At 35.6% G+C, this 23,129-nt stretch overlaps 1 protein-coding gene across 2 annotated transcripts in view; it reads right to left on the bottom strand.

The window, feature by feature from the left end:
- Positions 1–23,129, bottom strand: part of DIAPH3 (diaphanous related formin 3) — a 245,183-nt gene that overhangs the window by 187,307 nt on the left and 34,747 nt on the right. For both annotated transcript variants that reach the window (XM_064440776.1, XM_064440775.1), the window contains 11 exons: positions 22,631–22,761; positions 17,968–18,042; positions 17,812–17,881; positions 17,297–17,433; positions 16,728–16,833; positions 3,586–3,696; positions 3,060–3,178; positions 2,793–2,909; positions 1,429–1,547; positions 1,230–1,294; positions 531–635 (listed from right to left, as the gene is read on the bottom strand). In XM_064440776.1, coding sequence (XP_064296846.1) covers positions 531–635; positions 1,230–1,294; positions 1,429–1,547; positions 2,793–2,909; positions 3,060–3,178; positions 3,586–3,696; positions 16,728–16,833; positions 17,297–17,433; positions 17,812–17,881; positions 17,968–18,042; positions 22,631–22,761 — 1,155 coding nt within the window. The remainder of the gene's footprint in view (positions 1–530; positions 636–1,229; positions 1,295–1,428; positions 1,548–2,792; positions 2,910–3,059; positions 3,179–3,585; positions 3,697–16,727; positions 16,834–17,296; positions 17,434–17,811; positions 17,882–17,967; positions 18,043–22,630; positions 22,762–23,129) is intronic.

The raw sequence follows: 23,129 nt of genomic DNA, 5'->3' as shown, positions 1-23,129 counted from the left end.
TCTGCACTATTCCCCTCCATCACATAGATTTTTTAAAAAATCTATTTATCCTTGAAAACTGAAAAATTATCAGGAAATGTTCTTATCCAGCCACAGGTTCTTTCTTTCACTGCTGGATATCCATGGTAAGGCTTCAGCAAAGCAAACTGCGTAATGAATAATTTCCTGTGGAGGGATAAAGATCACAGTGATGAATGCTAATCTAAAAGTATAAGACTTATTACCCTATGTGGTTAATTACTTTGGAAATATATGACACTGAAAGTAAAACCCAAATGAAACATAAGAAACTAGTTTAATTAACAGAGCTCAGGCACAAAAAGGATCATCTGGGAACTCAAACAGCTAATTAATGTCACACTACAATTCTCTGTATAAAACTGAAATAAAGGAAACTAACAGTCAATAATAATCGACCACAAGGATTCTTTGAAGAAACCGTCAACTGTACTATCAGAATCTGCAAAAGATGCAAAATTAAGTCCCTTTCAAAAGTAATACTTCATACATTCATTTAAACTGTCTTATACCTGTGATTTAAAAGCCTGTAATTCTGCTTCAAGTTCATTGATTCTTTCTTCCTTTTTTTGCAGTAGGGCCTGGGTCTCCTGATGAACTACAAAATCTTTTTCAAACTAAGAAAGGAAGAAAATTGTTGATATTAGTCAGTTCTGCACAGGTTCTTTAGATTACAGCTTTTCCTTTTGTGTTTGTTAGAACTCGTGTATTAACAATACCAAGGACACATACAACGTATCTGCTATTTAAATTTCCATGTATCCACTGAGTGGAGGTAACATCCCTGTTACCATTACAAGCCTTTACTATATGAAATGGCATAAAGTACTTAATGTACTTTAAGATGCAATTAGAGTAGATTTAAGATTAATGTATAGTAATTTATACTATATATATACAGGGCCTGTAGATACAAATGAGTCAGTTCTTATTGTCCCACTGTTTCTCTTGTACAAACTGTTAACTGTTCAAATGAAGTATTCAGCTGATTTTGGGGAGATTCATATATGAAACCTTAAAATAAGGTTAACTACTTTACACCACTTTTCCCTGCTTCCTAATCCACAAGAAGCATCCAGTTTCTCAGCTAAACACAAAACTAATAATAATTTGAAGCTAAAAACTATGCCACATATAGTTACACCATTAATGAAGCTACTAAATAACCCCCCGTGTCCATCTTATGGTCACATAACTTAAAAATTACTTACTTTCCTGGAAAGTTCAGCAGCCCTCTCTTCACATTCTTCTAACCTTGCTTTATCTACACAAATGTCTTGAAAAAATAAACACACACATTTGCACATATACAGGGAACATAAGACTCTTAATCACATGTACAACTTAAACTTGGTTTTTAGAACATGTGAAGAAATATGACACCATAATCATTCCAAACATAGTACTCACCTACTAAGTGGCTGAAATTTATATCTAATCTTTTACGATACGTGAAATCTGGGTCTGTTCCACTTCGATGTAACACTATCTGGGACACACACTCTTCAATTAATTTGAAATACTGTGGACTAAAGACAGAGATGAGTTCTTTTACAGCATGTTTATTTATTAATGTATACTTAAAATCTTGTCTATGAATAGTCATAGATAGGTCAAAAGATTTGGGCTGAGTTATTTCCGTAGAAGGGTAGGTGCAAACCCTGAAAGTCTTAAAGGACAAATGCATCTGGTAGTTTATTACTTAGAGACTGAAAAAAGCACAGACCTAGATAAACGATTCTTTTATTATAAACTCTGCATCTCTCCCCCTATGGAACTAGAGGAAAGAAAGACTCCCTCCTGCTTTCTCCCAAGAAAGAGAAGACTATTCCTTCAGCTTGATCCCTTCTGGTTTTGTGACTTTTGTAACTGCGGATGTATTGCACCCTTGCTTCAGTAAGAGGAATGAAAAGAACCTTGTTCTAAAACGCCAGGGGGGAAATGACAGCTGGGTCACTTGCCCACATGCAAGTCACATGCAAGCTGTGAATTCAAACCCTTTCAGGTGGAAAAGGTCTAGCACAGGTGTACCCATGTCAGGCAAGCACTCTTAACCTTTAGCGGTACATCTGTACTAGACCTCACCTGAAATGTAAGGTTATGCAGAATGCCATGCAGAAAACAGATGGCTTTCCTTCCCTATTTGGTTCATATCTGTTTCTTCCAGTGTTTCCTCAAAAACAACATAAGCAGGTATTAGAAAGGAAAATATTTCGCAGCTTCAGTCATCTAAGATTTTATTTACTATTTCCCTGCAATTTATCTGACAAATTTTCCAAGGTACTCTAACATGCACACACTGGCCTATATTGTATATTGAGAATACTCAATTGCCAGCCAAAAGTTGCTCTAAATTAAGCACACACTCAGATTTCTATATGAAGTGCACTCTGTGCATACTTGGTTTTGTTCTTTGCCTCCAATACATCACAAAATTACAATGCTACTACCATGATTTATAACCGATTACGAGACCTGTCATGATCAGTTATATTTGCAGTCATTAAGGTTAAGATCTCAACAACAAAAAAAAAATCTGTATTTATACATGAAATTGTATCCTAAGCAGAAGAGACAAAGAAAAACCATATAGATGGCATTTTTATTCAAAGCTGATACTTTTGAACATGAGTTCACAAAGGAATACTTACAAATTACAATCCGCACGGAAAAGACTAAACTGTATTTATCATTAAATTCATGGAAGAAATATTCTATTAATGACTAAATGACAACAAATCCATAACTAACATTTAACATAGCATTAAACATACCGTATAAAATAATCATTTCTTATCAGCAAAAGATGTTGGAGAATAGAAAGAAAATATCCTTCAGCACTAGTGTCCTTAACTGTATTCCACACCATGTTGTAAACATCATTTACTTCAGTGAAAGTGTTAAGGAGAGTAATAGCAATGAAAAAAATATTTCAGTTGAATGCTGACTAGTAACATTTTTTAAACAGAAATTATACCAGGAAAATGTTCATTATACACTTTATTTTGTTCATGTTTCTCTTGCCGATATCAAAAGGATATTCTAGTTCTGATCTAATATCTTCTAAACGATGAGAGAATTCGATCATGTCTTCTTCCTTATGCTCATTGAACACTTTCAGCTGAATATCTAGTGCTTCATTCTTTATACATTTCAGTTGCTGCAAAACCCACGAAGGTGTGCAAAATTAGTGTTTCAATATGTAAATAAACCTTATCTTTTTAATAATTTCCAGAAGTCTATATTAATTTAAAGTTTAAAATTACAAAAACACGAGTTAAATATTCAAAAGGTAAACATCCCTTTGGCCTGGATTAACAAGTGTCTGCACAACAGTCTGTCACACATTCTAAATCAAAGTCCTAAAATGCTGAGGAATCAGCACGAAGTTCAGCAAGCACACTTCACCTTTTCATTCTTAGATATGAGAATCAGTTTTGAACTAATTCCTCATGTCTAAACTTAATAAAATGCTTTTGAGAAAAATTTATTAGAACTCGTTCTCCCATTCCCCCTCTGAAGCTCAATAGTCCAATAATTTAAACAGTATTGCATAGAGACTCTTACTGGTAATATCTCTTTCAGTCCACTGCGCATAAATTCGTTTCTGATGTGAAGCCTAAAATCCAAGTCATCAGGAGATGTAACAAGAGCATTGATGAGCTGCATGCAAGCTACCTATAACAGAGGGAATAAACTGTTTTATTCCTTAGATTTCAATATGCACAGACAAAAAGACATAACAAACTATTAATTAAAAGACATTACATCATGCCTAATTATCAATCTCCTGTAATCTTATAATTCAGATAATTAAATTTCTTATCGGCCACACGAGCTATGACTACCAAACGCTAGTTCACATATTTCCATGAAAAATAAATATTTTCTCACTCCATTGAATTTTGTCATTTTATACAAATAGCAAGTTCCTTTAATAAGTGAACTTTAGGAGGCAGTAAATATGTTGATAAGCATAATTCTCAATATATTAAAAAAATCAACATAAATATACATTTACCTATACATACATATTTATATATATATAAAGTTAGTGACAGAATAGAAATAGTAAAGGCTAAAGCCTATGTGAACAGTGGAAAACGTATTAGAAGACAAAATACTGATTAAAGTAAGCTGAGCCTGAAGAATAAAATGGGCCTTTTTCCCTCCTTAAAAATCTTCCCTCTTCAAACATACTCAGTGTCATACAATACTTCATGGGAACCAGTACTTCAGCTCAAAAGCTAGCATCAGGATAACTATGATGCCTGTATCAGTCTGTAGTTAAATAGTTAGTAGTCTCTCTTCTGAGGAATCAAAATGCAGCAGGAATCCACCATCCAGATTCACAAACCTTTATAACAATGCCAACTTACTATTAATCATAAATAGGGATGACAACAGCCATTTTTCCTTTTTTCACCCTCTTTATTGTCTGCACATCTTGCTTCAATGCACGGGAAATGTGTTATTCGTGTATTTCCAGCATTTTATGGGGTTTTTAAAAGCACAAGTCAATTCGGGTATGTCTTCTGGCCTAAAGTACTACGTAAAAAGTAAAGCGATTTGGTTCAAATACTTTGTCTATTGTAAAGACTTATCATCTAGAAAATGACAATGTATTATGCCGTGGTCAGGCAAAAGCAATACCAGGAACATACTATTTCAGTCATCTTCAAAATACGCGTAATTCCAAGTACTGAATTTACACATGGTCACCAGAATAACTGCATGGCCAACCTACTTTGATGCAGACTGTAAGAAACAACAGCACTCGTTAGATTTCCAAGAGGAATGCGGTATGATTAAATGGTAACACAGACTACAACCACGATCCTACATTTATCCTCCTGCAAGGATTTTAAGTATTAAAGTAATTTTATATATTATTTTAGCTGAACTGTTATGGGGGTGCATGGCAGTCAGCATAATTTAGGCTCACTTGAGATGGTGGAGTTCAGGATCCTGCATGGTAGAATCAGGGCGACAAGTAGGATTACAACCCTGGAATTCAAGAGAGCCAACTTTGGCCTCTTCAAAGACTTGGGGTTGCTGAAGTGATGGTACCTTGCTACTTTTTTTCCTTGCCGTAAGTCCGTCTTTTTATTTTATGCTAGCGAAGTGTGTAATGTAAAAAACCAATAATAAAATAAAAATAAACCACATTAATGCTAGCAAACGTAAGGCAACAAAAGCCTGTCCATGTCCTTTCTCCATACAGCGAAATCAACTAGACCATCACCTAATGAGTAACAATAAAAAACCTACACATATTAAAGAGGAATATACCTATAGTGTGTTTTCTTTCTGAAAGTTACTGGCACTACATTACTAGCAGTCAATTTTAAAAGAACTCAGGTAAACAGGAACACAGGTAACAGGACCACAACCTTGACCATTCTGTCTTAAATAAAATAAGTTCCCTTGAGAAAGATCTTCAGATTTGGGGTCAAAAATACGAAACAATCCTCAGTCATTCTTCTCTGAACAATCCACTTGGAAAGCTGCTAAAGCTGTCATGGTGGATTCCACATCTTTGCAGTGTCTGCCAGAACTACTTTTATGACACTTCTCCCTGAAATCTGTTGTTTCCCTAATTTGATGGAATACAATTCTGTATAGATGTTTACAGTATTTTAGAAACCTAAAGGAAAATATTACTTAGTTAACTTATTTTCTTCAAATAAATACAAACAAAACCTTTGTATTACCTCCTGAAGAGTGTTTCTGTGCATGTACTGTTTCTAAAAGTTATAATTTTTTTTTGTTAGGACAGAATGATGCTTTGGCACTAGGTAGCAAAAAGTGGTGCTAACCCCCCAAAAAGGAAATTGCAAATACCAACAGATAAGTAAAACGAAAATCCTTAGACTTACCTACACCCAAACCCCACACAATTTAAACAAAACAAAAAAAAAAAGAAAAAAAATGAAAAAAAAAAAAAAAAGAAAAGGTAAAAACCACCTCAGTTTTACCCACTGGGACTGGGCACCTGAGATGTTTTTTTACTTTTTTTACTTCTCAAAAGTGGACTGAATAAAACCTTCCAGTAATTGTCTTAACAAGACACAACAGAGATGTTAGGACTCTCCTGTTGCACAACCAACTATTTTTAGACACTGAAAAAGCTCCTCATATTCAATACTTTTCTGTCATACCCTTTAAAATAGCGTTCAGAACATGTGGCCTTGTAACCCTGTTAGTCATTTTTGCTAGTAACAGGCTACAGGCTTTGTATTAAGCTAACACCATATGCTTCCAGACTTGTCAGGCTCTATTGAGACTTGGCTTGCCTGCCTGGAGCTCTGTTTTCACTTATTTAGCTGCAGTGGGATTTGTCTAGTAACAGAATGACTACCACCCCACTAGTTTTAGATTTTGCTTAGCCTTATACAAGTTTGCGGCACAAAGTTTACTGTTATATACATTTCTAAAACTAGCAGATAGCAATATGACCCTAAATAAAATGCAGCATAGGAAAGTAGAGGTATGGGATGTGAGCAGAGACATGCATTAGCACTATTGAGAGTAATTTCACTAGACCATTAAAACTCATTTAGACTAACAGCAAATTCTTGGCTTTGAACGTAAGGTGTATTCCTTAGGCCCACAAACTGCGCCACTTGCAGTGTCATAATGTGGTGGAGAATCTGATCAGCCTCGTCTGTAGTGGTAGAAAACGCAGGCAACCAAACCAGTTAAAATTCAGTGCAACAATACCTTAGAGAATATTTTCTATTGTCTAAGTGTGGGCTATATTCTTTATTCTTTAACTTTTTCATATTTGTTTTGGTATGGGTCCACTTTATCAGTATTTGTATTTTTCTTCAGCAGTCACAATGAAAATTTTACTTCTCCTAATTTTGAGCTTATTTGGTTGAAAACTGTTATACCATCACCAATTTATCTCTCTGAGTACTGTTTTTTCATTCAATTGCGTTTTCTTGATTCAATTAGCTCTGCCATTCAAAACCAGTAATTCAGTACACTGACAGGTGCCACTAGCACCTGTACTCCTGTCAACATCAGTGAGGAATTTCAGTGATTGCAGACTTCATTGGACATCACTATTATACCATCAATAAGAAAGTACAGTACTGCAAAGTTACATTTACATTTCAAATAAAATCAAACCCCATGTTGTTTTATTACATCAGAATTGGAACCTTTGTCATTATTATCAGCAATTTAAAACACATGCAAAACTTTATGTGAATGGACTGCTAGGCAAGGAATCAGCATTTATCACGCTTGATTGAAACTATCAGTAAAGAGGCAATCAGAGACTGAACAAAGTACACTACTGTGAAAATCCTGATCAAGAGCACATTACAGTTTTATCTTTGAGATAGCAATGCAATTTAGATGAAAGGATGTCTACAGAAGTAATTGCTGCCAAAAAAAAATGGTATTTTCTTTTAATTTGCCAAATCAACAAGGTACATGTGCACATGTGCTATTCAAATAGAAAAGAGACAAGATAGACAATGAAAAGCAAGAAACACATCAGTAAAAAGTATTGTTATTCTAGTACTTAAATCAAATTTGATCAAGTGGGAATTCGATTGCAGTTCATAACCAGAATATACTTCAGCTTTCTTGGAATAAACAAGATAAAGATCTACTCAATTATGTTAGCAAACTACTTCTATAAGAATACAAAGATACTGAAAGTTCCAGACAGAAGTCTACAAAAAGCAGAATGAGAAAAGGTTATACAAGAGGAAGCAAACACAAGCCTAAGCAAGGCACTGCTTAGACATCCACCTTTCAGTAATTTGCTTCATAAAAACTTAACCTAAAAGTTAAAAATACTTTAAAGCAACCAATGATAAAGACAAGCAAGAACCTGTTACTAGATCACAAACATTTAAAACATGCTCCAAATGAAACTATCTTTCAATATCTAGCAGTTAGCACGTAATAATTAAATCACACATGAATGCAGTAATTTGAAACTCGTTCATCCACTTAGAAGTAGATTGCAACAAGGTAGATGTTTAGCAAACCTAAAACCTGTAAGGAAAATATGTATTAAATTCTATCATGAAGAGGAATGAGCTTATTACCATTTTAGTAACATGTCAGTCTGGAAAGAGATTTTGGGGGAATATGCTAAAAATCAAAAGGAAAAATACCCCTCTTAAGCTTGATGAACAGTATCTAAGTGGCTTATTAAAAGCCAGTTTTAACCAATAATCCAGGGAAAATTCAAGAGCAAAGAAATTTTGCTATCCTGAACTTTGCAGCTAGAACAACAATATATTAATATTACCCTACATTTGACAGTAAGTCAGTTAAAGTAGCAAACGTAGTTCAGTTACTGTCTGCATAAGGCACAGGAAAAAACTCAAGAGTTCTCAAGAGTTTTCCAGGACAACACAGTTCAAGTTTCAGGTACCTGCATTTAGATGCTTATACACAGACAATCATCTATATGTAGCTATATGCAAAGCTTAATTCCCATTCTTGTTACTCAGTAGCCTACTAGACTCTTCTTTAAAGGTCTTCTTTAAGTTTCTAGATTCTAAAAGATCTTTATGACACAGACGGGGTGACCAGGGCACTCTAGGATGCATTGTCTTTTGTGACTAGGGACCCAGTATACAGACTATCGTTACAGCCGCTTCAGTGTGTCCTGTCTGACACACCTGCCAATGCAGAAGGGTGGGAATCTCCTAAGGAACAGAATCATATCTACAAAGGCTTCTGAAACAACATTTGAAGTTCACATGTGGGCAACTAAATTGCGCCTCGGATTTCCATGGGTTACATGAGAGTTTAGACATCTAGCTCAAATGCTTGACAGGCTGGTTTAGTTGCAGACTAAATCCTACTCAGCATTTTAATTGCTAAAGAGAAAAATCTGCCACTTATTTAGAAAGTTCATTTGTTCCCAATCTACAAAGTTTTAAATAAGTCTGATATTTTACCTCCATCTGAGTCTATCTGTTTAGAAAGAAAGTCTCAACAACAAAAATGCCTCAGAAAATAAAAAAGTTTAGTCTGTCATGATTTTTTTAAAATTACAAAGATAGGGGTACGTGAACTTGTTTAGAAATATGAGATTATGACTTGCTCATCTTAAAGTAGTGCTAAACCTGTTTAACAACATCCTTGAAAAGTTCTGAACATTCAAATACAGACTGGTATCTAGAATTATTAAATTACCACAAAGCACTACTGACTTCAGATCTAACAGTCAAACAGTGAGTTTGCTGCCTGCTTCTAGAGTGTGGCTACTAATCAAAGAAATGCAGTAGAAATGACAGATATGGTAATTTCTTCCACAAAGAGAGGCTGTCCAGTGTCTAATGCTGCTCATAAAGGGTCAGACCAAAGAGAAAACAGAGTCCAAAGCGCTGAAAGACCTTCTTAAGGGAGAAAAGAAACTACAGGTAAGTAATTCTTTTCTTTAAATGCTTGTCTCTACATGCATTCATCCTACACACAGTTCCGAGGAGTATCTACTCATAATTATTTGTTTTCAGTGTTCCTAATTAAGCAAAAATTGAGGAACAATTATCCCAAATGTAACAACATTCCTTGACAATTCTCAAAGTATGTAACATTTAAGTAAAATGCCTGTGATGCTCCAGTTTACAGCTCTACAAGTGTCAACTGTTGGGACACAGAACAATCAGTCACTGCTTGCACTCCAGACGAGTGGGCCCTAACTGCATTCTTTTACACTCAATTACCTTGGATAAGATCCTGTAAACAGAATGACAGCCTTTTAAATTTTCAGACATGGGCACAAGATGGGAAAGCTGGGTCCATATCAAAAAAAGATGTCTCATCTTCAATAAATGAAGAGGTACTTCTGCTGAGGTAGTATGAGGTTTAGTGAAGACAGGTAAATTAGCTTCTTAAGAAGGCAGAAGTCATTGTAAGCAAAACATTCTCGGTAAATGGTCTATATCTAAAACCAGTTCATGAGAGTTGTAGATTCATTTGGGTAGTAGATTTGGGTTGTAGATCATAGTAGTGTGGGTTGCAGATTGTTTTGGGCCCCTCAGTACAAGAAGGACATTGAGTTACTGGGGCGTGTCCACAGAAGCGCAATGAAGCTGGTGAAGGGTCTAGAGAACAAGTCTTATGATGAGCGGCTGAGGGAGTTGGGGTTGTTTAGTCTAGAGAAGAGGAGGCTGAGGGGAGACCTTATCGCTCCCTAAAACTACCTGAAAGGAGGTTGTAGGGAGGTGGGTGTTGGTCTCTTCTCCCAGGTCATTAGTGATAGAATGAGAGAAAACTGCTTCAAGCTGCGTCAGGGGAGGTGTAGATAGGTTATTAGGAAAAATTTCTTCACTGGAAGAGTGGTCAGGCATTGGAAGAGGCTGCCCAGAGAGGTGGCTGAGTCACCATTCCTGGAAGTGTTCAAAAAACCTGTAGATGTGGTACTCGAGGGCATGGTTTAGGAGGCATGGTGGTGTTGGGTTGACGGTTGGACTTGATGATCCTAGAGGTCTTTTCCAACATTAATGATTATATGATTCTGAGATATTTCATCAGTCTGCCCTTGAGAAGATGCCTGAAGAAGTGAAATTATTTTACACTCTAAGAGCAAAAGGCATATGGTAATACACAGCTCCCTGGTGTACCTTCTAAAATTTTGTTGTGGTGCTGAGGACTGCAATTTCTAAGTGCTCTTTCTGAAGGGCACCTCTAACCCAAACAGAAATTACTTCTTGAGAGTGTCCTGCTCTTTACAACAGGCATGCAGTGAATGCATGTAGAGACAAATCCTTCAGGGAAAAGCCAAGAGCAAATCTTTCACTTCACTTGGCAGTCCGGTGAGATGCTTCCCCCCTTTCTTCATCTCTAAAGAACTGCAGCTAAGTAAAGTCCACCGTGTTAGTTTTCAGAGGGCTTTCAGGTCTGCAAGTGTATTCCAGCGGTAATGCTTTTAACGCCCTGCTGCTACATGGTAGGGAAATCTACAACAGTTGACTTTGCATGTTTATTTAAGAGAGGGGCATGCATTGCTAGATGCACACACATTATTTCTGGTGCAGAAGAACTTTGCATGGATGATGATACAGTTCACCTGGGATGCAAAAGTTCTCATGGAGGAAAGCATTCAAAAACTATACAAATGACTTCAGATCTATTCTGCTAGGTAAGAAGTTACAGCTTGAATTTCTAATCCTCTGCAATTCTAACCAGTGATGTCTACCAAGTTACAGGATGCATTTTCTGAAGATTCCACCATCTACTTTAAACTTGCATTTTCCCCTGTTGAAGGCCAGCCAGAATATACGTGGTCCTTTTCTGGTAGAAAATGTCAGGCACATCTCAGTAGCTCAGGGCATCTTTTTCCTTGCATAGACAAGACAATCAATACTATGTGGTAAATATCATCCTATGTCATATCTTGCCTATTTGAAAAAGAGGAACTGCAGTAAGATTTTCAACTTCACTTTTCTCACTCTTACGGCAAGTATGCATGTGTAGAAAAGTCTGTAAAGATGATGCATATTTAGTTAAATTCTGCTTGCCAGTATTAAACTGGCTGTAGATTTGGCTTTGGTAAAACCTTAAATTGATGTTTATCAATTTACCCTTGCTAAAGACAAAAAGTTCTTAGTAATGACTTTGATATGTACCATCCACATGCATGTACATTTACATGGATCTTAAATAAATATTATCAGTTTCTACATTTAGATAAGGTGAGCTTTGCTCTGATTCATCCTAGTGCATATGCAGTTATGCAAAGGATCTCATTAGCACAGAACAGCCAAGAATCACCAAGTGATTTAGCTAACCAAAGTATCACAGACCATACCATCTCACATTCTCATATTATTAGATGAAAAAGAAAGACGAAATGGTATTCCTTGACAACTAAAATTACTCAGAGGGTAATACTACTGATGAATAGACAAGACCTTGTACTTTGCCACAAAAATGCTTCTCCTAGGACAGGCATGAAATACATGCAAGTTTCCACAAGGATGATTAGTGCTCATTTTTCAGGAACTTAACTGGAAAAGGAAGAGTTATACCTTTGTTTCAACATTGTACCTCTTCTCAGTTCTAACTGGAAAATTAGAAGGAGCCGATATCTGCAACTAGAGCTATGCAGAACAACACTCTTACATTAGTTAAACTGCCTGCTTGAGAGAACAGTGATGAAAGATGATTAGAGTAGAAGCATTCATTTGAATCTACAAGAAAGAAGAACTGGGCAACACACAATTTGTTGTTTTTATCATTGTCTTAAATACATAAAAATGGGTTGCGTTAGAAAAGCTGTATTTCCTGCCTCCATTAATTGAACAACCAAAGTACGACAACTGAAAAAGTCTAATAAGTACCGTCATGGTTTTAGCTGAGATAGAGTTAATTTTCTTTGCTGTAGCTGGCATAGTACTCTGCTTTGGATTTAGTACAAAAATAATGTTGATAACACACCGATGTTTTAGTTGTTGCTAAGTCGTGCTTACACTAGTCAAGGACTTTTGCAGCTTCCTGTGCTCTGGAGGGTGCACAAGAAGCTGGTAGGGGAGGGGGAACAGCCAGGACAGCTGATCCAAACTGGCCAAAGGGATATTCCATATCATGTAACGTCATGCCCAGTATATTAACCGGGGGGAGTTGGCTGGGGGAAGCAGCGATTGTGGCGCCAGTCAGCAGGTGATGAGTAGTTGCTTCGCGTGTTGTTTGTTTATTGCCTCCCCCCAAGGTTTTGTGTCTCTCTCACTCTCTCTCTCATTATTTCCCTTTTCATTATATTATTATTGTTATTATTATTACTATTTTATTTTAATTAATAAACTGATCTTATCTCAAAACATGACTTTTCTTACTTTGGCCCTTCCAATTCTCTCCCCCATCCCACAGTTGTTGGGGGGGAGCGAGCAAGCAGCTGTGTGTGTTCTTAGGCGCTGACTGGGGCTGAACCATGACAGTCCACAAGAACCAGGCTGTCTTGTATGCATTTTCTGGAGCACAGTCGTAAGATTTTAAACTACGTTTGCTTGAACAAAACCAGAAACTCGTTACACCTGGCTGTACTTATACTCTCAAACTATGATCGCAAATCTTGTCTTGAACCAAGAATATTTAAGTATGTTTTCCATAATTTTAGATTGTATGAAAGACAAAAGGGAGAGTATCCTTTGCTTTCAATAAATGCAAAAAGTAGATACATAGAACTTCAGCTAAAAATACAAAGATCATTATACTGAGACTTCTTACGTATTCAGCCTTCAAGTAACAGAAGAGTTAGTCAATTCAAAATTGAAAAGGTCAGTTGTTACTGTCAAACTGAATTGCCACAAAGCAAGCCTACATATATCAAGCAGATAATCAAGGCGAGTATACCAAGTAACTGACAACTGTAGACTTTTGTCTGTTTAAAACACCGTCAAATAACGCCCAAGACAATGTCATTGTTATAAAAGTTTACAACTAATTCACATGAGGAACCCTGATTTTTCTGGTCTTACAAAAAAAAAAATCTAGCAACCGTTTGTGAAGTGTGAAAAAGAAAAAAATCCTTTTAGCGGAAATAACTTGTTCAAACAGAAGTTTAACTCAAACAACAACAAAAGAAAAAGGAAAAGAACTTTCATTAAAAGTTTCCATGTCTACGTAAGATACAGCAAATGAAACGGCAAAATGTTACCTATTTTCAGAAACCTTAGGGTAACACTCTCAGTAAAGTCAAATTAATATACTTAGCTTAAGAATTGCAATTGTAACATTTAAAGTAAAGTCTCGGTTTTAAAAATGCTCCTATACTCTATATCAGAGAATAACAAAATACCAAAACGGAGGTATAGCACAATCATGAGAAGGCATAACTAGCAGAAAAGTAATTGGTTAATATATTAATAGCAGTCCCAGAAAAATGAAATTTGTTACTGCACTGCTAACAACTCAGCTGAAGTTTTCTGCCTGATTTGTTTCTCTCATCAGTGGTATCTCACTAATGGAGTTGAGCATGGCTGTAAATATTAAGTATGAAAGTGCTCATATTTATAAGAAAGATCTAACTGGTTAGGGATAATCAACTATGACCTTTTTTCCCTGCATATCAACTGTCTCAACTGCCATTAATACTGGTATCTACCTATTTCTTACAGGGGCTGCTTACCAAGAACTGTTCACAAGGGATTATGACTTCGGAAACCTATTCCCAAATGTTGATCCAGAAGAGCTACTATCTGTTCACCTTCAGTTTAATTTGCAAGACATATTTATAAATTTAGAAACAACCTTACAGATTTTTAAAAAGGGGGAAATGGATGAAATGCCCATTTGGGTACCCATCATGAGTAAATGGAGAAGTACATAGGATTAATTTTATTTGAAGCAGCCGGTATATTAAATAAGGGGCTACTTTTAAGGCAGTTTTCATGTGCTTTTTGAACTGTATAGAAGGGAGTTATAGATAGCCTTTTTCCCTTATTAAATCTATAAACATGGAAATATATGCAACTCTTGAAAATTCAGGATCAGGTTTGGAAGCCTAACACTCAAAATAAAATGTTAATTTCAGGACTCTGAATACCTACAAGTGAGTAAAGAATAGCGAGAGAAGTACTGCTCTTCATCCTATTAAAATTTATGCATCTCGTAAGTGCTGTGATGGATCTAGAAGTTCTCCAACCCCTATATGATCTACAGAGAACAGAGGCTCTCAAGTTCTCTTAGATAAGATACAACACCCTGAAACTGGAAAATATAGTTTCCATGACCTGAAGTATTTCTCCCTACTGAATCAAAATGTTTTTAAATTTTTATTTATATCCATATTCATGCCAAAGAAGAAAGCTGCTCAACCGATATAAAGAGACAGTGAACTACCATTATTCAACATTAAAACGAATTCCTGCACTTGGAATTTTTTTTCTAATTCTTTGACATTATATATATTTGCTATTTGATATTACATATATCACATATATAAAAAAGAAAATTTTATTCATATATAATTTTTTTTACCTTATTCATTGTACTGAAACAGTAGAAGTAAGCATAACAGAAAATCATCAAACTTGTCATACTTTTATTTTTCAGGTTGATCAAACAAGGACAAAATTTTTTACTTTTATCATGACCCAATATCAAAGTAAACCAAGCAACTAAAACAAGTAAACCAAGAAAAACAAGCAAACATGCAAACAAAAACGCCCCAGATCCAGTGAGCCAAATTTTATACTCTCCTGACAGTCTGACATGCCCAAGCTTCCACACCTGGCCCAAATTTGTACTGCCTATCTCAAGGATACTTAAATATGGAGGAAAAAAAAATCGTACTGAATAGGAACTTGTTAACTGAACATCATTCACCTTGAAATCTGAATGAAGCAGAGACCCCAAAGGAGAACTGCAATGACAATTGCAAACATACCTAAGGTAAGGATCTACTACTACAAGAAATTTATGTCCAGTCTGGAAAATGCAGACTCAAGCTGGAGAAGTGGGCCCAAGTGAACCTCATGAGGTTCAAAAAGGCCAAGGGCAACGTCCTGCACGTGGGTCAGGGCAATCTGCAGTATCAATACAGACTAGGGGGTGAAGGGATGGATAACAGCCCTGCAGAGAAGGACTTGGGAATATTCATAGATGAAAATAAGATATGAGCTGGCGATCTGTGCTTGTAGCCCAGAGAACCAATTTTCTCCTAAGAAGTTGCAGATGCCCCATCCCTGGAAGTGTTCAAGGTCAAGCTGGACAGGGCTTTGAGCAGCCTAATCTAGTGCAAGATGCCCCCTCATGGTAGTGGGCGTTGGAACTAAGTGATCTTTAAAGGTCCCTTCCCAACCCAAACCATTCTATGATTATAAAACATAAAGTGTGAGAAAGGAGGGATGATTTTTCAAATGAGAATCCCATCAGTACCGGCACAATTCAACTACAAATGATTCTCCACCTTCAAATATTTCTTTATGGTTAGCTTTTCTGTGAGACACATGAAACAAACAGCAACGTTTACCATCAGACATGGACTATTTAACAGAAAAGGTGACAGTGGATTAACATAATCATTTCCTTCAAACTTGAGATTTGTCTTTTACCATTTTTGCAATAGTCAAAAAGAATGACAGTTATGAACAGCATTTGCTTGGGCTGAATTACATGACAATCAACATGAATTAATATCTACACTCTCAAACCAATGACTTAAAATGATCATTTAAATGCACTACAACAGTTCACTTTTTCTGCAGTAAACTCTATATCCAACTGAAACAAATTGAAAATAAGGCGAAAGATTTCTTTCCTTGGACTCTCTGTGTGCAATTTCATGAAATTGCACACAAAGTGGGCATGAGGGACAGCTCTCCTGACGATGTAAACGTTAATTATAAAAAGCAGTTGCCTAAAAACTTGCTTTTTTACTATTATTAATCTTTACGTTTCAGCAAATATCACCAGAAGTGAGATAATCTTTTTGCATCTGAATATATGACTCATGCTTTACTTTAAAAGGCAGTATAAATTTAACTCCTAAAGTCTGTAAAATTGGGTGAATAGAAATCAACAAATTGACCTGCAACCCCTGTGTTTCTTAATACTGAATATTCCCATAAAGCATTTTAAAAGATAACATTATGAACAACGTTCCAGAATTTGACCCTTATTTGAAAGAGTATCTCTCCTCCTTTTTATTGTAATGACTTGTTCAAAACAGGAAAATAAGTAACTTTAATTTTATTTTTTGCAAAGGTTTAGGATAAAAATTTGCTTACTTGCAGCTGAACTGAGTTATCCTGAAGACCTTCTACAATAGGAGAGAATCTATCAATATTCCTTTCCTCTGCTGCTGCTGTTACAGCTTCCAAAATTTTTTCAAGGCTGTAAGAAAAGCAAAGCATTTACTCAGGAGATACATTTAACCTTGCTGCTCATTTGTTATCTGAAGAGCCATGTTGCTGAAGTATTCACCTGCCTCAGTTTGTTGCATACAAATGTAGGAGGTTTTAGCATTCCTTGTTTCCTTTGAAGACACTTATAGCCAAAGAATGACTTACTGGATTACAATGGTTAAGATATCTTAAAAGTAATGCTTAAAAAATTTTAAGCAAGAGGCTGCCTGCATAATTACTTCCATCTAACCAGTACATCTACATGTCAAAAAAAAAACCTCTAATATGTTCATAATAAAAATCCCAGACAAAGGTATTCTGAAAACTGACAATATAGGACAGATATTACTTTCAAACCTACCTTGAAAATTTTAGCATTTCATTCAGGCATTAACTATAATTTTGGATATCGTAAAATTATCACACTATTTCTGGCTAAATACAGTACTTACATGTTTTCCTCTCCTACAATGCACATTGCAGAAATGAGTTTAACTATATCTGTCATCATGTTAGTTTGCTTGGGATCAATTGCTTTGATCAGCAACAAAAGGCTCCTCTCTTCTCCCAAAATTCTTTCCAATCCATACTAAAAAACAGAAACACAGTTGTAAGGGGAGCTGGAGGGAATCCAAATGACTGTATCAAACATCTAGCAAAAGACAGCCACAGTTCCCTCAAGTAAATATTTCAGAAGACATTTAAATCCATCAAATACTTATTTTAAAAAATTAAATGAGACAAAAGTCCAAAATGGGTCATTACTCTGTAACAAGGGCATACATCAGCATCAGAAGTTTACACTATTTCAGCATATTTCTGCAGAGAGGAGGTGGCAGCAGAAAGAACTGCAAACCACACCTGACCACACATCACTTCTCTAAATTGCACAGGCTTATACCCACAGATCACATACATTATCTGACTGAACTGTAGTAATTTCCAGATTTAAAAAAAAATCCCTTACCTTATTATTCATGAAGGCTCTCAAACACTGTATAACCTTATGCTGACTCCTCTTCACAACTTTGTCCTGGCTGAATAAATTAAAAAAATATTAGCGTAATTAAATGCTGTTTACATATTATGAAAAGTTGGTGATTTTATATTAAATCTTCCTTACTTTTTTGTCTCAACCAATCTTTCCAAAACATCCAACAGCAGCCCCAGACCTTCTCGGCCGAAATTCTCAACCCAGCTAGGGAGAAAAAAAAAAGACATTAAAAACCTGACATTTCAAAGACTAATTACAATGAATTAAAGTTGTCAGCATAAATAAAAGCAGTGTATCTGGGTCATTTTAAAACCCCAAATTGACTCTTCACTCAATAGAAGATGAAGAAGCATTCCATTCACTCATTGAAGCAATCCTCTAACCTTAAACTAAAAAAAGATTTGAAGATTACAATAGCCACTAAATTTAGTAATTTTTATTTTTAAATTCACAATTATAAAATCTTTGGCACAGAACTGTAATCTGAAAACCCGTGCAAAGGGAGGGAAGAAAAACAACAATTTCTACTACACACTGTTCACGGGTCCCCTGCAAAGGTCAGGATCTAACTGTAAATGGCAGAGAAGGAAGGAAAAGCCTAAAGGAATTACAGAAAAGGCTGCCCAAGACATTAATCCATACAAATACCTCCAAGTGAAGACAACAAAAACTTAAAGTTTCAGCTATGGCCAAAGCTATCTTTTGGTGAGGTTAAACCTGGGTATGTTGTTCCTGTATGAGACACCTGCTTCACACCTCACTATTGCTCAGGACCTCTTGATTTCAAATACAAGTCACTACATGACTAACAGCAGTACTGCAGCCATCCCTTTGACAGTAGCCCTTGGTCCTGCTGAAATTATGATGTTTGATCAACTACATTCCCCCAAAGGTCATGGATAACACTGTCATTCATTCTCATAACAGAAGGAATACTTTGCTCTCTAGACTTAATTGTCTGTATAAGGCACAGATCTTTTAAACTTCAAACCTCTAACAAAAATCCCAGTGGAGGAAGGAGAAGTTGGCTGCAGAGGCAACAAAAATACATATACAAGCAGAGAAACTGTAGAGACTATTTGCTCAGGAAATTCCTTTTATAAAGGCTGAAGTTATAATATTCAATTATAGAATTAATTCACAAGTACTTGAATATGCTTCTCTTTCCATAAGAGGCAGGAACATTTCCCGACACCTTTAGTCAACTTTCTGTGCCATAAGAGAAGTAGTTGGAGCTCTTATTTTTGTCTTCGGCCAACAGACCAAAAGTTATTTCATAATGGGTGTGTCTCCCACACTTCTCTTTTAAAAAAGCATGTTACTTTTATCTATGAACTGATTACAAAACCATCTCTATTTAGAACAGATATAGTCAGCATGATGAAGATGCAAGACTTTTCACCATCTTCATCATCAAAACAAGGATTCTGTTGTGGGTGTAGCAGCAATAGTTACTGCGCATTCCTTAAATTGTTACTTAAAAAAAAAAACAAACAACACACTTAAGCTGAAGAAGTCCCTTGTCATGTATTAACAAAATAAAGTCTTTTACATAAAAAGGAAGCATCTATTCTGCAACATCGGAGTTCAATATCAAGACATTGATCAGAATTAGTTAAAAAAATTACAACGTTCACTTTACTTACATTATACACTCTCCATTGTTTTCTTTGTTTTGTCTGTTTACATACCATTGTACACATTGGGTAAAATTTATCACCACTTTTGATTAGTAACCAGAACATTTAGATACTCCTATGATGGTGGGACGTTACTAGTGACAAATAATGTGTTATTTCCAACAGAATAGCTTAAAGGAGATGCAATACCTCTTTTGAAATACATTGTAATTCCAGTCCCATCTTGGGATGGGATTAAACACTTCTTCGTTATCTGCTAGATACAGAACTGTAATGGACTTAAAATTACAGAGAGAATCAGATCAGATGCTTTTATATGCTTTTCCCCTAAAGGTAAATGTACATGAAAATAGATTTTCTCCTTCCTGGATGGGTGTTTTGTTCTGAAACATACCATGCAAATAACTGACAATTATTTTTGGTATAACCAGCCATACCTGACCTAAAGATGATCCTACTAGAGATTCCTTAGCACATTTTATATTAGAGAGAATTGTGCACAGCCACTTTGCCATACATCCAGCAGCTGAGGATGCTCAGAATGATCAGGCACCTAACATACTGTTGCACTATTACTGCCCTTTCCTCTGCTTCCACAAAAGAACAAAGATTACTTACACTATCCAGAGCAAACACTCAGCTTTTTGTCAGTCTGACAAAATGCCAAGCTATCAGTGCCCCCATTTTCAATTTATTAAAAAGCCCTCTTAATGAGAAGAGTTAAACCTGTTGCAACTATTATACAAAAGGAGGAGAAATAGTTGTAGCTAACTAGTTATCTGTAGTACTACGTACAGCTAGATCACTGAACCGCTTTTGATTAATTCTGTCGGCAACTGTGAGGTAGAAACACCCCATTTATTTACCTGAAGAATAGTGAGCAAGATCAGTGGATTCATTTTCCTTTTGAGGTTTTCTTTTTTATACTGACAGAAAATACATACTACTTTTTGCAGTAAGCCATAGATTTCAATATTTTTCCAAGTACCAGGATCAAACTACTCAATATCTCTTGAATCAGATTTTTTCTGTGAACTAAAAATACGTTTTACAAAAACTAATTGAAAACAATGTTGTAGACCCAGTTCTTGCATTAGAAAGTTAAATGTCAGCAAGATTAAAAGGTTAAGTTGATTAAAGTATAGTAATTGGAAAAACAATAGAAAACCCTAAATTATATATTGTCAAAAAGATGACAGCCCACAGATGTGAAGATTGTCAGGCCAGAATCAATCTAAATTTAATTCTCATCCTGTTAAAAAAAAAAGCATAAATTTATTCTTTGATGAAACTTTAGAATTTTATTTTGTGCACGTGTTACACCAGTTATTTCTCATTGTCCATATCATATGGGGTGGGAGTTAAAAACAATCACAGATTTATAGCAGCTGGATTGGACTTCAGTATTTATGTGTCAAAGCAAGTTCTTATTCAAAGATCTGATAGGAAACAATCAAAGTCACCAATATTTGCATCCAATGAATATCAGCTGTTGCCACTCATGAGCAACTCATGATACTCATGGTTTAAAAATGTTTACTCCACTAACTTTTAGTATGAAGAACAGTGTGCCACTGTTACATTTTTGCTATTGGTATTGAGCAGGTGCTCTATTACAGCATCGCAGTCCAATTCAACTTGCATTCTCTGACAAATGTCTCATGTATAGACCACCACTGTTCTCTCATAGCTAGCCTCCACATTACGTATTCTGATACTATTTCTCCATCTTCCTCACCCTTTCATGTCCTATCACATTGTACTGTGCTGACAGGCAGAACTAGCACCTCACCAAGATCATGGTTTTTAGTTTGTTTTGGTGTTTTGAGGGAGGGGGATTAACTTTTCTCTTAGTATGTGGGAAAGAGCAGCAAAGGGTATCACATACAGAATGACAAAACTACCTGGTCATACCAACAGAGAGAAGAGATTGCTCTGAGCTTAATTGTCACACATTTCATATATTTTGTGTTTCTATTTCCAGACGCATACTAACAAGCAAAGTGTTCTTTGTTAAATCAATGTAAGTGTAAATAAAAAAATATCTGGGGTTGTGGGTTGTTAGTTTGTTTTTCTGTTTCTTGCAGGGTTTAGTTTTGGTTTTTTGGTTGTTTTTTTTTTTTTTTTAAATAAAGAAGGGGAAGCAATACTACATCAAAAAGTAGCTTCACATTCATGAAGGAAGTATATCTTCTGTAAAATCCTCAGTCAGACGAACTCAGGTTAATGTAAAGCATGTGTCTTCCCATGTGAGACATCACATAAAAATAAGATAATCCAATTCAAAAACCACTGAATAGAAAGAAAGAGGCAAACACGCATCCAGAAGACCCATATCAACAACTCTGCCAAGAGAGATGCGGAAAAAAGGAAGCTGTCTAATCCTTTTTAACCACAACCCATCATAAGCAACCCCAAAATTTCATTTGCATTATTTTGAATGAAAATCAAGTTTCCTTAAAACAAAAGGTTGTAAATAGAGTAAAAGGGAAAACATACCATTTAATAAAATAAAGCCAGCATACACAAATCAAGCTACATGGATCAAATCAAAATTAAATGTAAAGACTGATTTCCATGTTAGAGTTATGATTACTGAAGAGTTAGCCTTTTTAAAAAAAAAAAGAAATACAGGTAAACTGATGTTGTGCTCTCTTCTGTATAGATAAACCCCACAGATACAGCAAAAATTACTAGAAGCAGCAAGGAAGAAAGTGTAAAACACACTGGACAGAAGGATGAGAACACAATTAGAAATATATATGTTTTCTAGCTAACAAACTTACACCAAGGTGTTTATCTCCCATTATTGATCATCCTGACAAAATAAGTTAAAAAAATTAAAGAGTTACGAGATTATTTCAAAAGTGAAATTTTTTTTTTACTATTTAGCACTAGAAAACAAAGCAAACTTCTCTGTACTGCACTTGTTTTACATTCTCTTATTGTACAGAGCAGTGAAATCTACTGAAAAATAGATCTACAGAAGATACATAATCAACGAAAAAAAGAAAAAGGTACAATCACTCACTAGTGCGTACACATTCATTAACTAGTAAACTTTGAAACATGCACATCTACAGATCCATTAATTTTATCCATTAAGAGATAAGAATATGATTAATCTTGGCAATATGTGTTAATGATGTTACCTGACAGGATTACTTGTCAAGGACACACGGAGAGATTCTAAGCAAGTGACTAGTCTTTCATCTGTTGATCCAGACTTTAACTCCTGAATGAACTCTTGGGGTGAAATCTTCCGACTGTTCTTAAGACTTCCCTGAAATACAGAAAATACTCATTTTTTTTATTTGGCACATATAGAACTTGAACAGATTATTAGTGGCCAACCTTCATTTCTGTTCCTTGAAAACACAGATATAATTTAGTCCTAAACCTGTAACTGTTTGTTGTCCATCTACTATACCTGAGAAATGCTGACTACATTTTTGTCAATTTATGAACAAATTTATAATCATTAGTCAAAAGCAGCAGGCATCAAATGTAGAAATGTATCGTGCACACCCGGTGAAACATGATTTTGTAATGAATGGATTCTGTTTATACATTGCAAACTTCTTAATTTTCAATACTCATCAGAAGGGGGGGGAGAAAAAAAAACACCAAAAAACCACAATAGTTCTAAGG

Source organism: Phalacrocorax carbo, chromosome 1 (genome assembly GCF_963921805.1).
Source record: "Phalacrocorax carbo chromosome 1, bPhaCar2.1, whole genome shotgun sequence".
NCBI classification, from domain to species: Eukaryota; Metazoa; Chordata; class Aves; order Suliformes; family Phalacrocoracidae; genus Phalacrocorax; species Phalacrocorax carbo.
The sequence above is the reverse complement of the archived record's forward strand: the minus strand, read 5'-3'. Positions and strand labels throughout refer to the sequence as shown.